This window comes from Acinonyx jubatus, chromosome C2 (assembly GCF_027475565.1).
Source record: "Acinonyx jubatus isolate Ajub_Pintada_27869175 chromosome C2, VMU_Ajub_asm_v1.0, whole genome shotgun sequence".
Taxonomy (NCBI): Eukaryota; Metazoa; Chordata; class Mammalia; order Carnivora; family Felidae; genus Acinonyx; species Acinonyx jubatus.
The window spans coordinates 58,142,394-58,160,586 of record NC_069384.1 but is presented as its reverse complement, the minus strand read 5'-3'; the positions used below and the strand labels follow the sequence as shown (position 1 = coordinate 58,160,586).

Sequence of the window (18,193 nt, the reverse complement as noted above, 5' to 3'; positions counted from 1 at the left end):
GAAGGATCCTGGAACTCTAAAGAGAGAGCAAGATTCAGGACTAGCTGGGACTCCACTTCCAGGGGCGCCCTGTGTTGTCGGCACAGGGGACTGGCACACACAGACACACAAGACCGAGCAGAAACTACAGACAAATGGAGAAGCAAAGACTTACAAGGACAGCTCCTTTCACCTCATTCTACTTGTCAAGAAGGTGAAAAGACAGCCAGAGGAAAGAAGAAAGCAGCTCAGCCCTCAGGTCAGGACAGGCTGTGGGTCGGTGGCGCCTTTGGGAGCTGGAGTTGCAGCACACCCCCCTTTGTACCGCTCAGCCTGCAAAGGAGAAAGAGGCTTGGGAGGAAAAGTATTTCATCTAGAAAACTGTCCTGGGACCACACTTCAGATTGCCTTTTAAACCCTCTGCATTCCATCTCCATGAGCCACCATGTAAGTGTGTAATCTTTTCTGTCTTTGGTGTGTTTGTTTGTTTCTTTGTTGCTTATTTGAAGAAATGAAATAGGAATGTTGTCATCATTAGCGTGCTCAGTGTGCCTTTTCTCTGGAGCATCAGAGAGCCCGTGGAAACGGTGCACGCAGGCTGAATGGGGGAACTGAGCTGGGTTTCCTGCTTAATGGAACTGTCTCTGTTAAGCACTAACAAATTGCAGGGGTTTAAAAGCAACAGGATCTCATCCTATTTTCCATTCCCTGACCTCCTTCTTCTCTCACCATCCCTTCCCCCACCCCTTGGCCAAGATAGAGAAAGAAAAAATGCCCAGTTCTGTTTGCAATTAAATGATTTTCTTTTCTTTCTTTCTTTTTTTTTTCACTCCCCCTCCCCCCTCTCTGTCTTTTGACCCCGCTGCCTTTCAAAGTGGATTGCACAATGACATGGAGAATGGGACTCAGTGTTACCATGCTGCTGGCAATGTGGCTGGTGTGCGGATCAGAACCCCACCTCCATGCCATGCATAGAGGGAGCCACGGAGGGCGGAAGGTGCCCCTGGTCTCCCCCGTCCACAGAAGGCCAGCTCGGCTTCTGAGGCACACAGGGAAGGCTCAGGGACTTGAGAGAACCACTGTGGAAGAACCAAAGCTTCTGCCTCTCCAAAGAAGGAGGAGTGTGCCCGTGTTGAGGGTGGCCCCCGCAACAGCCCCGCCAGCCCGGCCGCGCGGCAGTGGAGCCCCGGCGAGACCGAAGCAGAGACCAGGAGCCCCGAGCTCTCCGCGTGACATGATCCGAGATGAGGGGTCCTCAGCCCGTTCCAGAGTGTTGCGCTTCCCCTCTGGGTCCAGCTCTCCCAACATCCTCGCCAGCTTCGCAGGGAAGAACAGGGTGTGGGTCATCTCGGCGCCGCACGCCTCGGAAGGCTACTACCGCCTGATGATGAGCCTCCTGAAGGACGATGTGTACTGCGAGCTGGCCGAGAGGCACATCCAGCAGATCGTGCTGTTCCACCAGGCCGGCGAGGAAGGAGGCAAGGTGCGCAGGATCACCAGCGAGGGCCGCGTCCTGGAGCAGCCCCTGGACCCCAACCTCGTCCCAAAGCTCATGAGCTTCTTGAAGCTGGAGAAGGGCAAGTTCGGCATGGTGCTGTTGAAGAAGACGCTGCAGGTGGAGGAGCGCTACCCGTATCCGGTCAGGCTGGAGGCCCTGTATGAGATCATCGACCAGGGCCCCATCCGCCGGATAGAGAAAATCAGGCAGAAGGGTTTTGTCCAAAAATGTAAGGCGTCTGGGGTAGAGGGCCAGGTGGTGGAGGAGGGGAACCATGGTGGAGGAGCCGGAAGGCCAGGCCTGAGCGGTGAGAAGAGAAAAGAAGACCAGAGGCGAGCACAAGTCCCGCCGACCAGAGAGACTCGGGGGAAGGTGCTCAGGAAGCCGGCCACCGCCACGGCCGCTGCTCCCCCCGCTCCTCCAACCCCAAGGGCCGCCACCACCCTGTCTCCTGCTGCAGTGCCAACAGTGACCCGGGCCACCTCTCGGGTGGTCACCGCGGCTGCAAGACCGACAACCACCACGGCCTTTCCCACCACCCAGAGGCCCTGGACCCCCAGGGCACACCCCTCCTCGGACGCCCACCGGCCCCCAGCAACTGCTGAAGTGGCCACGGCCAGGGAGCCCGGGGCCTCGGAGAATCTCTACCCCCAGCCCAGGAAGGAGCAGCACAGGGAGAGGCTGCAGGCCACCAGGAGGCCCAGCAAGGCCACCAGCTTGGAGAGCTTCACGGCGGCCCCTCCCACCACCGCCTCGGAGCACAGCACGCGTGCGGGCGCGGGCCGTCTCCGGGACAACCGCACCGACCGGCGGGAGCACGGCCACCGGGACCCAAACGTGGTGCCAGGTCCTCACAAGCCAGCGAAGGGGAAACCTCCCAAAAAGAAAGTCCAGGACAAAATCCTTAGCAATGAGTATGAGAGTAAATACGACCTCAGCAGGCCAACTGCCTCTCAGCTGGAGGACGAGTTGCAGGTGGGGAATATTCCCCCCCAGAAAGCAAAGGAATCCAAAAAGCACGAAAAGCTGGAGAAACCTGAGAAGGAGAAGAAAAAAAAGGTGAAAAATGAGAAAACAGACAAGTTACTCAAGAGTGAAAAGCAAGTGAAGAAGGATAAGGCTGAGAAAAAGAGCCGGCAGGAGAAAGAGAAGAGCAAGAAGAAAAAAGCAGGGAAAACAGAGCAGGATGGCTACCTGAAACCCACCACAAAACACTTCGCTCAGAGTCCCAGGAAGTCTGTGACCGATCTGCTGGGGTCCTTTGAAGGCAAACGACGACTTCTTGTAAGTAATCTCCCCAGCAGTGTTCTGTGGGCCGAAGCAGGGCACGTTAATGTTTGCTTTGTTATTTTCCTAAAATCATGTTGCTAGACGGCGGGCTGTGGCTGAACCCAGGCCATGTGGAGAAGATCAGGAGGTGTGCCAAGAGAGGGTGGCCAGGCCGGTGCTCTGTGAACCTCTGTCCACACAGATTCCTGGCCCTAACGTCCAGACTCAATGGCCAGAGGACCTCAGACCTTGTGCCTGGGGAGGCACCTATGCTCAGCTTCTTCCAAACCTGTCAGTGCCCACCCCCCACCCTTAGCTCTCTCTCAAGGGATAGTTCTGGGTATAGTTCCTAAAATGGCATGCTTTGACTCTGGTGACAACTTAGGAAAAGGACTTATCTCTTCATGAGCTTAGGAACTAGATGCATGTGTGTGGGGAATTGGTAAAGTTTTTCCTTTTCCCCCTAATTAGGTCTGTATCAACACATGGAAGCCTCAAAAAGGAAAGTAAGGCAGCCTGGGTGGGGAGTGAGTGTGACTGGGAGTGGGGGAGGGTCCTTGTTGGTGTGACCCTCACAAATACTTTAAAACCAGCTGAAGTCTTCTCCCCTTAAAGATTGCCTCCCTCGTCACTGCCCAGCTTCCAGTAAGAGGCCAAAAAGGTAGAGTGTGAGGAACTGGGTTGATTGTTCGAATTTCCAATACCCTAGAGACAGATGTCAGTTTCTCCTGAGCCCCTGTCAAATGAATGTGTGTGTGTGTGTGTGTGTGTGTGTGTGTGTGTGTGTGTGTGTGTAAGGAGACAAGCAGCTCTTTCTCCTACTTTGTGGGTGTTTCTGAAGCCACTGATGTTGAGCAAGCTGTAGGTCCATCTCAGGAGCTCTCTCTTTTGGCCATTACTTGCCTCCATCCAAAGAATGATAAAAGAATCTAGTCAAATCCAAGGAAGCCTTTGGACAGAAATGAATCCCATCCTAAATGTAAGGGCAGTTGTCATCAGCCGTGTGAGAATGGCTCCTTCCCCTCTCCATGTCTCCTTGCCCCTTCTTTCAGGGCCCTTCCAAGATTTCTACCCCTTCTTAATACTGTCATTTTACTCCAAGCTGTCAAGGAGGAGAAGGTACCATACAATCACTTCAGAGAAAAGGGTCAGAAATTAATGTTGGGCAATGTGGGTCAGGGATGAGTTTTTTCAGATACCCAGGTGGGAAGGAGACCTCTCATGCCACCGAGGACAGCATCTTTCCTACCGAAGGCACAAGGTGACTCTGCACCTTGCATTATCCCCACCAAAGGAGACAGGCACTCTTCTCTCAAGGCATCTCTCAAAGGGGCTTTTAGTTTTTCCAGACTAATGATGGATTAATTGGTCATTAATGGATTAAGAATCTGAGCAGCGGGACTCTGGTGTCCATTCATCTTTAGTGGTTTCAAAAAAGCTGAAAGACGCATTTGAGCAGAGTCCCTAGTGGTGTTTATCATGGGCGAGACATGTCCCAAAATTCTCTTAGCTGTTCCACAATAGTGTACCTATGTATTAGAACAAAACGTAAGTTTTCATTGATTGTACAGGTTTGTGTGGTGTGTGTATGTGTGTTGTTATGTGTTTTTTTTTTTTTTGGTATATTTTACTCATTTTTAACTGAGCCTTAAAGTATATAAATTAGCTAGTAGAGGATATGCTGTCTGCTAGAGTACTTTAACAGCTACTTGGTTATTTTCAGAGGACATAAATTTAAATGAGAATATTTTAGTCAGAACCAAAGAATCACTATTTCAGAGAAGAATTACCTGGTACTTAAATGTTTATTAGAGAACCCAAGGGAGTCAATTGCTGTCTTTGGGGCGTGGGCAAGCATTGGTCGTGTGCTCCTCCTGAGTACACAGCACTTAGTCCAGCCTGTGAAAGCACATCACCCAACCCTGGCCATTTAGCCAACAGGGCAGGCGAAGTGTTCCTCGTGGGCAGGGTTCAAGCAGGGGAGAAATAATCCTGGGTAAAATGTCAGGATTGTAATTGTGCACCCGGCTGGCAAATACTGCCATTGCCCCTGGTTTCTGAGTCAAAAGAAAGAGGTTTTCATACTCTATCCCTGATATTAGTCATGCCTTTCATTTCTCCCCCTTTCTCTCTACTCCCTTAGTCAGGGATTTGAAAGTCCAGCTGGCTATTTTCTGCTTTAAACAGTATCCCTGATCATAAATTTCTAGCAAATGAAAATCAAGCGACAGTTTGTGCTGATGTCATGTGAGGCAAAACAGAAACCAGCTGGGATTGCTCACGGCAGTGTTGCTCTTTGGGGCTGGTGAACGAACCAGGTTTGTTATTAGAAAGAAAGTAGCAAGAGGAGGCAGTTCAATCTTGCCATCCCACATGTGCCCAGCTGATGATCCTATCAGAAGTGTGTGTTCTGAAGAGCTAATATCTAAAATAGGAATGGGCGAGAAAAGACAAGATGAAATAAACGTGACAAAATAGCAAAAGATGGAGAGAAAAGAAATTCCATTTCACCAGGCAGAGAGGAGACTTGTGTTTCTGGGCGAAAGGGCTTGTTGGTGCCATTTGTCTTTTTCTACTCATTTTTCCCATTCGACACGCCGATGTTACTCGGGAGGTTCGGTGATTCAATTAATATTCACTAAGGCTCAGCACGCTCTGAGTTGTTAAAGACTGCTGACAACATATACCTCCAACTGGCCTCAACCTAACCCAGTGTGCTCGGACTGAAATAAGGTGTCACTCCCAGAAATCACGCAGGACTTTGAGCTCATCTTTCCAGTTTTTCCGTAACCTGGTGCCCAAGTACAATTTATCATAAAGCCCTAGTGCTTTTACACTTATTTATATCATTCTTTAGATGTGAAAACATCATGTAATCACTCCTTATCCAATTTTTTAGAGAAACGGTGGCTGCAGTGGTATGAGTGAACATCATAGTAGGGACCTTCAAAGGAGCTGCAAGTAAAAACAGGTTTCCTACTCTGAGGCCAGAGGTCAGCCCTTCCAAGCCCCTGCCTGTCAGCCTGTGAACAGAAAAGGGCACATCCTTTGGCAACGTAAGGTGCTTCACCAAAACCGTGTGGTTTAATTTTCACAACAACCCCATGAGAAAGGACTGATTAACTCTACCATACAGCCAAGAAAAGAAGCTCAGAGAGGTTGAGAAGTTTCCCAAGGTGTGCAGCTAATATGTGGCAGAGTCAGAGTTAGAACTCGGGTCTGTTTGATTTTTCTTAAGTTTATTTATTTATTTTGAGAGAGAGAGAAAAAACATGAGTCAGGGAGGGGCAGAGAGAGAGAGGGAGAAAAAAAATCAAGCAGGCTCCGCACTGTCAGCACAGAGCTGGTTGCGGGGCTCAAACCCACCAACTGTGAGATCTTGACCTGAGCCAAAGTTGAATGCTTAACTGACTGAGCCACCCAGGCACCCGGGCCTGTTTGATTTTAAAGCTCACATTCCAGCCTCTCCCTCTGTTCTGCCTTCCTATGGGTGTGAGCTTCTAGTGGGCATAAGCAGTAAAGTGAGGGGGAAACTAAGGATTCATCCTGTTAATCAATACAGATGTTTTAAAATTCACTTTCAACCTTAAATTACTCAGGTAAACAGCCAGGTATATCAATTGTCAACATTTTTTTGCTAAGCAACAATGTAGAGTTTCCGCCTTTAATGCCCAGGTAATTCTCTGCACCTTAGCTCTCTGGCTTTCCTGGCCCTCAGTCAGTGGAGAACAATAGACTGAATCCCTGTTAACCTAATCCCTCAGACCGGTTGGTGTCAGTTTGGGACTGACAACGTAAGAACACAGTTAAGCCTTTTATCACGAAAACATTGGAACTATGTGGAGCCAAGCTCTAAAGCCACCACTTTGTGCCCCAAGATGTCCCTACTTGTCAATTAGCAAGAGGCCTCATAATGTGGGACTGCATAGACTCGAGATCAAGTTTAAGTACTCTTTGGAGACTGAATCTCTTCTAATGCAACTGGGTTCACACTTTTAGCCTTACCTCAGAAATCTGGGTATTGGGACAACAAGCCACTTATTTGGTTTAATTTTAGAAAGGGATACAAAGCTCTGCTTTACTGAGACGACTAGCTTGAATGTCATTTTTCAGAATCCTGTAAAAATCTCGTGTTTTGATCCTAGCACAGCACTTAGAAGAAGCTGAGACTTAAAATATCTTCCCTCTGGCATCCTCCCATTCCTGTTTGCTCCCTTTACTTATGCAAACTGGCTTCATGACATTCTGAGGCTCCTTGTGCCAACACACCAGTTGGAAACAGAAATGTAAAAAAGAACACAACACAATTCTCTATTCATGACACATGCCCTGATTTATCACCACCAAACTGGAAAGAGGGCAAGTGTCAGACAATAATGTTTACCAAAAAGTTCTAGGATGCTCTTTTTAGGAAGAGGGGACTGGACACGGTTACCATTTTAAATACCGTTGGAAATACTGCCGAACTGAACAGTGAATGGGCTGGAGGTGTCAGTATACAGAGAAAGAGTCGCCAAAATATGTTCACATGATCAGCCTCCTCTGATACAAACTCGAGGAGCAGATTAAATGGGGGTGGGGGGGGAGGAGTGTCTTTATCAGCTGGTTTGCAGGCTGCATCTAGACATTCCTCAGCAGGGGACCACTTCCTCTCCTCTGGCTGGAGTAATCTGTGGGACCCAAGAAATGTGGGCCTGCATCTGAAGAGCAATTAAAAGAAGAAAGTGGCCATTGTGGGCCAGTAAAGGCATTAAGAAGGATCTTGCATTTGAAGACTACATGAGATGTGGATAAGGGGGAGGGGAGGGGAGAGCTTTCTGGGTGGAAAGAGTGATAGGGGCCAAGGCAGAGGAAGGAATGAGAGTGAACTCTTCAGAGGCAACATACATGTATGGTGTTTGTGTGCACACAGCCTGTAGATAGATAGATAGATAGATAGATAGATAGATAGATAGATAGAATTTTTTTCTTGATTTTCACTACTTGATGAGTGGCAGAGTTGTTCTGTTATAAAGATGCAAAAGGTAAGGTTCATAAGGTTTAAGTGGTCTTGTTGAGGCTGCAAGGTAGCCAACGGTTGAACTAGGAGAAAATTCAGGCCCTCCTGCTTTGGCTGCAGACACCCTTTCTCTGTGCCACTCTGCCCAGATTCCTTTCATTTCACCATTGAGAGCAGTCTGGCTGAAGAGTGAAGAGGTCTTGTAAGGGAGGAATAAGAGGAAAGGTTAGCAAGAGAGAGCCTGGGGCCAGGTTGCCGAGGGAGGGAGGAAATGAGTCATGCAAAATAAATGTCACCTCACTGGTGGGTTAAGGCATCCCTGGGCATAGGTCCTGAGATGCAAATAAACATCAGGGCTTTTTATTTACCTCTGTTGGATTCCCACTGGGTATCCAATGGCCTCAGGCTACGGTGTTCAGAGGTACCGAGAAAAGCTGCCAGGCAGGGGAGGATGAGGCTCTGTACGAGATTCTATATGGTCTGCAAACCCCAGTTATGCACAAGAAGGACAAAGGGACCAGAAGTAGTTTTGAGGAATCTGGAAATCCTGTCATTTCATGTCATATCATAGACTGTAATGGTTCATGGCAAAATATGTCAAGAATGAAATGTATGGATTTGAAGTTACAGTGGCAGGTAACTATCAGTCATCTAGCACATGGGCACTCCTCTAAATATATTCTAAATATAGAAAAAGGAATCCAAGATCATTACCAGTAGAACTTACCCTTGTTTTTGACGGTTTTGTGTTTTCACGTAAACATTCATTTATTTTAAAATAGTGTGTTTGTGAGCAAAGAATGGCCAGAAAGAAAAACCTAAAACATACCAACTGAAAATAAAACTCCAAGATTTGGGCCACCACCAAAGCTGAAGAAATGCTTTCAAATATCATAAAGCTAATTAAAAACTAACAAACAAAGCAAATATATCATCACCGTGTATTTTTTATAGCCACTTTAAATCTTTTTTTAAGGCTGAGTATGAATCAAGGAATACATTTGGGGAAATACTATTTTTCCTTTGGGAAATTACATTTCTAAAATAAGCATTTTCCACCCAACCCTGTCTGTCTGAACAGGCATATAAACATGAAATCAAAAATAAACAAAATCATGACTACTTAAAGTAAATAACAACCTGAGGGGAAAAAAATTTAATCCCAGAAAAATCTTTGTTAATGTTCCACTCAAAAGTGTTATTGAACACATTTTGATATCCACGAGTGATAGAATTTGGCAGACACAGGAAATCTTTAAAAGGGAAAGCCTACAGGCAACAATTAACACATCTGTGACAGAGAAAGATAAATACCAATATCAAGCTGGGAGCAGATTTAGTAACCATTTTCATAAAGTGTGAGGACGAGGTTTAGCAACATGGTGACTTCCTTTCTGAAAAATGCCAAGCTAATTAATAGTCACAAACTTCAGAAATATTTTGTAAGTTTAGATGGGCAAGTAGCAAAGTGGCTGATAAAAGCATAAGAGACTCTTAAAAACTGAGAACAAACTGAGGGTTGATGGGGGGTGGGAGGGAGGAGAGGGTGGGTGATGGGTATTGAGGAGGGCACCTTTTGGGATGAGCACTGGGTGTTGTATGGAAACCAATTTGACAATAAATTTCATATATTGAAAAAATAAAAGAAAAAGAAAGGAAAGGAAATACCAAAAAAAAAGAAAAAGAAAAAAGAAAAGTGGCTGATAAATTTGAATGTGGTCAAGTTCGAGAAATGTGTATAGAAGCTGGTCTCTAAGCTAAGTGACCAGTTAGCAAAAGATCAATAGAGAGCCTTCACTGCAGACACCAGCCTAGTGAGGTATGGGGGGTCAAAGAGCTCAACAAAGACCTGGTCATCCTCAGAATGAAATTTCACATCAGTGGGCCGGGTGAACACCACCACCCCACTCACTTGTGGAGTGAGGTATACAGTTCTGGTTTCTGCTCATGAAAAATGTGGTAGAATTGGAGAAGGCTCAGGAAAAGGCCACAAAAATAATCAAGGAAGGAGAAAAGCTTTTATATCCACTTAGATAGGAGCATTGAGACATTCTTAGAGCATTCAACATGAGCCCTAAAAATAAGGATATTCTCTTTTTCTACAAAATTACAACGTATGTTGTCCCAGATGGCTCCACTGACTACAGCATCTCTCTCTTTTGCTCTATTTTTCCTCTTTTTTCCCCAGAACTCAGGGGTTCAAAGTGAGCTTGAAAGACACAAGGAGTTAGGTGAAAAATACCAGGTCTGAATTAGAAAGAAGGCTGAAATGAAACAGTAAAAATCCATCCTGTTGGGGGATTCGAATGTCAAAGAAGTCTGCCACAAGCTCTGTATGGGCCCAGTGTGACAAAACATAGGCGAAAAGGCCATCCTAAAAACTTTCTGCAAGTTGCCTACTAAAGATACTGAGTCATTGAATGTTCTGTAGTGCCCCCAGCCTGGTTATGAAGCTCTCTCAACCCTATGGGACATGACACAAAAGAGTAAAAACCACTGAACTTACAAATGTGTGAGCTGCCAATTAGGATTATGAAGACCAAAAGGAAGGAAAGGAGATAGCATTTATTGAACAATAATGACATGTCAAGCATTCATGTAATGCTCGTAACAGCCTTGCAAAACAAGTATTCCTGTGCAGAGTTCACAGATGAGAAAACTAAGGCACATGGAGACTGGTGATAAAGATAACTGGTGGGAATAGAAAACTCTAAGGTGTCTGGAACCATTGAAATAAAGAGGGCCTTTCCGAATGGCCTGTTTTGGCCCTAACTATGCTAAGTGTCCAGGGGAGCGCTTTAGTTGACTTTAGTGCCAGTCACTGCCAGCCCTCTATTCCAAATGTTCCCTTTGGATTTTGCCTCTGTGTACAATCATCACTGTGAATTAATATTTGCTTGCCTCCGCCTGCCTTTAGCTGATCACCGCTCCTAAGGTTGAGAACAACATGTATGTGCAACAGCGAGATGAGTATCTGGAAAGCTTCTGCAAGATGGCCACCAGGAAAATCTCCGTGATCACCATCTTTGGCCCTGTCAACAACAGCACCATGAAAATCGACCACTTCCAGCTAGGTTCTCTTAAACATTTTAATTACATTATTGTTTTTCTCATACGTAAGGTGGGACAAACTTTTTGGGAGAGGTCAGTGGGAAGTTAAGAGGAAAATTCAGATATTCAGAGGGCTCTTTCCTTGTCGTAACAAAGGTCAGCTTACCTACCTACTTATGTTAAATGTTCCACATGGTTCTGGTGTAGGTTTTTGGCACTTTAAAATGAAAAAAAAAATATGCAAGAATTCTATGGTTTGCAGATCAATAAGGTAGAGGAAAATGTGAGAGGTAATACAGTGGTGGGGCAGCCAGAAAAGTATGTAGACAGTTTCTTCTGGATCTGGAGTCTTCTTGCCTGTGACTAATACCATCTGATCTTCCTGCTGCCTTCATGCTGCAGGTGACTCATTCACAGATGGGGACCTGCCAGGCCCTTGGAAGCACTTGACTCTGGCAAGACTGGGGAGGGCTGAGAGACGCTGTTCAGCTAAATGAAAAGTCACTGAAAGTGTGGACTGAACTGCACCCAAGTCCTTTTGGAGAGCAGAAGAATTTGGCTGAATGTAGAGTTTTCACAATTTTTCATATTAATGGTGCATGTGAGGCTCAGGAGGTGCACAGCTCAGTGCTGGGCAGCTGTCTAACTTCTTGCAATTCTCATGGGAATGTCGCAAGACTTACTGTGAGTAGTTCAGCCACAAAGTCAGAAGCCCCAGATCTGACCCACCCAGTTTCTTTTATAATTATTACATCTCTGGGGCTTTATCTTTAAAAAAAAAACTTTTACCCTTCATGTATTCTCGACTTCTCAAAGTTTTTATTTTAACTATAATGAAAGTCCTTCATATTTTACCATGTGCATATCCTGCCTATTTTTCATAAAATATATTTCCTCTGAAAGAATATAAAACATATTTTCCCCATTAGTTAACAGTTAGCTTCAATATATATAACACATTAGCTCACAGATTTTTCTGTCATGTGATCTTGATGTAATAGAACACATAGTAGTCATAATTATGTCATGAGAATGTCATTTGGTTTGAATATTGTCTGGCTTCTAAATCATATTTTTTAAATTGTGGTTAAAACACAACAGAAGACTGAACTTCTTAACTAATTTCTAAGTGCACGGTATAGTGTTTTTAACTAGAGGCACAATATTGTATAGCAGGTCTCTAGAATTCATTCAGATATGGAATTTCAGATATGCCTTCTCTCTTTTTATTAACTCACCTTCCACTGAGATAGCTCCAAAGGAAAATAAATTCCATCCTTTCCAATGTCCCATCATAAATCATTGTGGATTGGTGATTGGTTTGTGGACATTAATCCCTGTGCGGTGTGTGTTTGGGAGAGAAAACAACAACAAGGTCCTTTACCAAAACAACAATACTCATACATACAAACAGAAGATACGACAGAAGGTCTAGAGTCAAACAGACCAGTTCAAACCAACAGTCCCAACTTATTTCTTGTGTGACTTTGGGCAAATTACTTCCTAAGCCTCAGCCTTGAAAATAATTATATCTCTTTCACAGGCTATGGTGAGGATTTAGTAAGATAATGTGTATAAATATGTGCCATATAATAAGTACTATGGTGTGGTCATCATTACCACCATTTTTTCTGGCAGGCATCTGGAGATCAACGAACTGTCACAGGGACTAGAGCACCTATAATGAAAAGGGACTTGTAATTGCTTTCTGCTAATTACAGAATGTTAACAGTGAACCCTCATGACTGCCCTTCGAGGTCACAAGGTGCATTACTACTCCTGGTAATAAAACCAAAGCCCAAAAGACTAATACTACAAAGCCACATATTTAGTGTTTAACTGAGATTCAACCATTAGCTTCCTGGATTTTTAAATAGTAGCAAGATCCAGTAAGCTTAATTACAGCCCAGATGTCTAGAAAGGAAGTAGGTATTCAATCTAGTGCAGAAGCTGGTGCTGGCTGGTGATAAAAGGCCTCCTCCACCAGGTGTTTCCAGTGTCAAATGTGTTGCCCACCAACCCTTACACAAAGAAACCTCATTCCTTATTTCAGAGAAGTTTGGAAAAACCATTATATGTTCTACTTCAGTCTCTATGTGGTCCCAACTGTTATAAGCATCTGGTGTTGCCTTGGCAAATTTTTAGCATTAATCCTGCTGTTTTTTAGACATCTGGATTAAATATGAGCTGTAGAGGCACTGAGGGTTTTTTTCCCTGCCCTATTGGAAATCGGGTATTGTGCATTGGTGTTTGCCTCTCACTGAATGGCAGTTTGGACTTGATCTGGAGGGGGGGGCCTTTTATTTTGTTCCTCATTTAATTCCTGGAAGGCCTTTCTCTCCTCGTGTTATGTCCCAGCTTACCCTTATGGGAAAGGCCGTAGAACTTTCAGCCAAGACTGGGAGCCAGCCATGGGAAAACAGGAATTGGCATGCATCATGGGCTCAGTGAACCAAACTCTAGCCTTGACCAATTTTCAGCTGGAAATCTATCAGATGGCCTTACTTTCCTTAAAAATAAATCAAGTAGTCTCTCCTCTTCCAGACTTTTACTGGGCCTCAAAAACAGAGACCCACATCCAACTACACTGTGGGCTGTACTCACCAGCTGGTCCATCTTGCTAAGTGTATTTGAACTATAAATGATGGACCCACAAATTCCAGGAAATTTACCTTAAGATTTCTCAGTCGTTAGCCTAATGAAAGTCACTCATGCCTGAGCAAATTGCAATGCAGGATAAGCCCATCTGGTTTTCTCATCCAAGATAATATTATATGTGAGAGTTTAGAAAGACATGGTACATTAAAGCATTCCCAATTGTTAGTGGTATTTAAAATATCAATTGGGTAGAAAAATTTGTATCTATGTCAAGAGGAGGGATTACAGACTAAGTGTGCAGATGGGAAGAAGTTGCTGGCCTAAGACACTTTGTTGCAGAACTGAAAAGAGAAACTGAGGGGAAAGCACAGCAAACATGTTTCTTTCTTAGCAGAATAGAGGGCTGAAAAATATTTGACACTGATAGTCAATCACCGGATTTTAAGGGCCAGAACATACGGACATTTTTATGGGGCAAAGGAAGTTCTTTGATGGCCTCCTTTGAAGGAAGAAGACTCTAAGGGTAATTGATGAGAAAGGAGGTGGGGAAGTTGATGGGCTCATGGATGGAACATGACAACAGGAAAGAAAGTGATTCCATAGTCCCATGAATAAAGAATTCATGGGTGCATTTCTAAAATACCTTTGATAGGTGAAAATGATAGACTCCATTTCAGCCTAATATTCTCTTTCTGTCTTTGATCCTGTTGAAGAGAATTGTTCTTTATGGACAAGCCCCATAGGCTCCATAACAATGTAGAGTGTCACTTTTCCTCAGGAGCACCTGAAAATTTGACCCTTTGCCCCAACTCCTCCTTTCTTCCATCAGTAGTGACAGTGCCTGGCAGCTGCCTTCTTCAGACCCTGCCACTTTGTGCAGCGAGGCAAGGCTGGGGGAGTGATCACACTTCCAGACACTGGCTTGGCGTCCCTCTCTGTTTATTCCGTCTTTGATTATCAATCACGCTGTGTCCTCGAGGCGGGGGAGCCTGCCCCCAGCTTGTCCATCATCCCGTTTCACTGCCTTCTTGCCTTTCAAGTGTGTCAGTGTCAAGATCAACCTCTGATGATCAAGGAGTGAAAAGCACCTGATAAGCCAACCATACAAAACAAGTGCTTGGAGAATGTGGTGGAGGAATTAGCTCTTCCAGTTGCAGTCATTAGAGAAGGTGTAAATGTCAGAAAATTTCGAAAAGTGGGTTGATTCATTGGAGGAGCCTTGAAAATGGAGTAGATTTGTTGACAGATGATGATTCTATCAAAGTACTTTTTGTTTTTATTTATTTTTTTAAAGAGAATTGGATTTTTGGATTCCAAAGTCAAAGCTACACAAAAAGGTATCCACAGACAAATGTTACACCCATTCCTGACCCCTTTACCCTGTTGACCTCTGCCCCATAGGTATTTTTATGATTCCTTATTTATGAATTTAGTGCTTCTTTATGCAAATACAAATAAATATAAACATCTGTATTCCCTCCACACTTTTAGTACAAAATATAGTATATATAATACTCTGGACTCTGCTTTTTTCACCTAAAAAATATTTCCTGGAAATCTTCCCTTACGAGTATACAAAAATCGTCCTAATTCTTTATTAAGCCATTGTGAGATCCTATCATAGTTTGTTTAACTAGTACCCTTGTTAATAGACATTTAGATTGCTTTCACTATTTTGCTATTATAAATGGTTTCACAGTAAATCACCTTATACATATGTTACTCTATCTATGTGGGTATATCTTTACAATAGATTCTGAGAATCAGGATTATTGGGCCAAATGGAAAATGTATTTAATTTCATTAGATATCAGCAGATTTCTCTCCATACAAGTTGTATCATACTGCAATCCCACCAGTAATGTGTAAGTGTCTGTTTCCCTAAAGCTCTCCAAAAGACTGAACAACCAAGCTTGTGAATGTTTTCAGCCAATGTGGTAAAGAAAAATGAGATCTTAGCGTAGTGTGTTGGTGGGTTGCATTTTTCTTTCTATGAGTATGATTGGACATTTTTTCATGTGTTTGAGGAGCATTCATACTTTGTTTTTAGTGTCCTTTGCCTTTTTTTTTTCTTCTTAATATCAATTTCTTCTTAAGATTGTTCTTCTTAATATCAATTTATAGGTACTCTTTCTAAATTAGAATGAAAATTGAGACTCCAGTTCTCTTCCCAATTCCAAGATACTGACCCAGTTTGGGGATAAGGTCCAGGAATTTATATTTTTAAACTGTTGCTCAAGTGGTTCTGATTTGCAGCTAGGTTTGGTGGAGAGCAGACGGTTAAGTGTAGGACAGAGTGAAAGAGAGGTTGGCACCAGATTTTAAAGGATTTTAAATACCAGCACAGAGAAATCAAATTTTATTTGGTAAACCATGTGAAGTCACTAAAGATTTCTAAATATATTTTCAAATAAATTTTAAATAACTTCCCAGGTTTGGGGGAGTCAATCTGTAGGACAGAAAAGAATCTGGCAGGATGTTTTCTTCATAGATAGGACAAGTTGCTCTTTCTAGAGACCAAGAAAGCAGCAACTTTGTGATCAGGAATGGCCAGGTTAGTCTCCCCTATCAATTTGATCCAGACACTCATTTCACAATGGGTTGGTAGGCAGGCAACTGACCCATTCATATAGTAAAATAGGAGCAAGAGAATCAACTACAGAGTCCTTTAAATTAATCTGTTTCCAATCAAAAGAAAGTAAATCCCATAGCTGGAGGCCAGGGTATCGTCAGCAATCCCAGAAATATCATTAAAATAAAAGATTCAGCTTTTTATGGAGTCTTTGCCTTCAGATTTATCCATAACTTTGGCCTGTGCTGACTTCTTGAATAGGATAGTTATATTTTATTATTTAAAAAAAATGTTTTTAACATGTATTTATTTTTGAGAGACAAAGTGAGACAGAGCATAAGTGGGGGAGGAGCAGAGAGAGAAGGGAGACACAGAATCCAAAGCAGGCTCCAGGCTCTGAGCTGTCAGCACAGAGCGCGATGCGGGACTTGAACTCACAGAGCGCAAGATCATGACCTGAGCTGAAGTCAGGTGCTTAACCTACTGAACCACCCAGGCACCCCAGGATAGTTATATTTTAAATGCCATATAAATAGATTTTATCTGTGTTGTGTGTTACCCCTGGAAAGGGTTTATTAAGGTAGGTGATGAATGGTGCAGTGCAGTGGATGACACTCAAGAGATCAGAATGCCAAAGGAAAATAGAGTTTATTGCTCATGGGTCCCAGAGAGGAAATTGCAGCACGCCCCCTAGGCCCACAAGTGGAGCCAGGGTTGGGTCAGAAAGCAGCAGTAAGAGCAAGGAGGGGAGAGCCTAGGTCACTGTCTTTATTGGGGTTCCCAAGAGAAAGGTGAGGCAGGACAAAGTACATAGTTTCTGATTGGCTAGTTTGAATAATTTCACCAGGCTTTGGGTTATAGGACTGGTCCCTAGTTGCCTGGTACCTGACCCTGGATGATTAAGGAAGAGGAATATTGTTTCCTGGCGTGCACGTGTCAGAGAGAGGAGGTAGGGCATTGGGTTGGTTGGTTTGCATTTCAGAGAGCTATTGCAGGCTGCAGATTTGCTGTCTCTAAGAATTGGCTAGCTTTGGGAGAGGCAGTCTCTCCCTAGTCAGAAAGGGTTTTTAACATGTCAAAATATCATAATATATAGAAATTTTTAAATGTGGTTAATACAATTATAAGACCTCATATGTGAAAACCCAAATTTAGAAAATAAATCTATACGATGAGCTTTCTCAAATTATACTTAGACTGGCTGTGTTATAGACTCACAAGATACAGGAAGTGTAAGGGTTTGGTGATGCATTTTCTATGTGGACCCAGACTCGAGGACATAGTTTTTTCTCACGTGACATCTTTCTTAGGGGAGAGATGTCATGGTTGCCAAATCTGTACCTAGTGTCTATGTGTGCCAGGCTACAGGGATTTAGAAGACCATCAAAGGTTAGTCCTTGTTGATGAACTACTCGTATCTAGTGGAAAGATAGATGTGTAAACAACCTGTTTCAATGCAGGGTGATAAGCATTATTGCAGAAGCGGCTAAAAGTATTGTGAGTGCATAGGTGAGGTAAAGATAGGTTGCAGAAGTAATTAGGAATTCCCATGTAGACAGGGGTAGGGATAGCATTCCAGGAAGAGAAGGCATATTTCTAGAAACTGAAAATAGAAGCTGGAGCATATTGTATGGAAGAGTTAAGTGATCAGCTCGCTAAGATAGACTGAGTCCAGAGCAGAAATGGCGTTGGCTGCGATGCCTAGGATTTGGATTTTATCCTGTCCTTGTTCCCTGTCCTTAGATGGCAACATAGCGACCCAGAAAACTTGTTAACATGCAGATTCCTGAGCCTCACCTCTAGAAATTCTGATCAAATTGGTCTGGACCCAAGGATTGTAATTTTAACAAGTGCCCCAGGTGATTGTGCCCCACCTGTCTACCCAGGTGAGGGTAGACAGTGGATCATGCTTTGAAAAACTGTTCGAGGAGATAAAGAACTTCTGAAGCAGTGGGAGAGGCTGAAATGGTCCAGGAACATTGGCAGAATGCCTGAACTCAGGTGAGACAGAGTGGGAGTAGGAGATACCACAGATATCGTAGAGAAGGAGCCATCACAGATGGAAACTTCGAATGTAACGCCTGGCACACAGTTGGTGATTAGTAAGCTGTTGCTGGAGCTGAATTTTTCTGCAACGTCATTGCTGTCTGTGGTCAGACATGGAAGAACAAATACATGAAGAAATCTATTACCACCTCAACTTGGGAATTGAGATCCTTAAAGGATG

General features: G+C 43.9%; 1 protein-coding gene across 1 annotated transcript in view; it reads left to right on the top strand.

Annotated features, from left to right (window-relative positions):
* Nucleotides 1-285: 285 nt before the first annotated feature.
* Nucleotides 286-18,193, top strand: part of CCDC80 (coiled-coil domain containing 80) — a 34,642-nt gene continuing 16,734 nt past the window's right edge. The window contains exons 1-3 of the mRNA XM_015069200.3: nucleotides 286-426; nucleotides 855-2,761; nucleotides 10,663-10,819. Coding sequence (XP_014924686.3) covers nucleotides 866-2,761; nucleotides 10,663-10,819 — 2,053 coding nt within the window. The 5' untranslated portion in view covers nucleotides 286-426; nucleotides 855-865. The remainder of the gene's footprint in view (nucleotides 427-854; nucleotides 2,762-10,662; nucleotides 10,820-18,193) is intronic.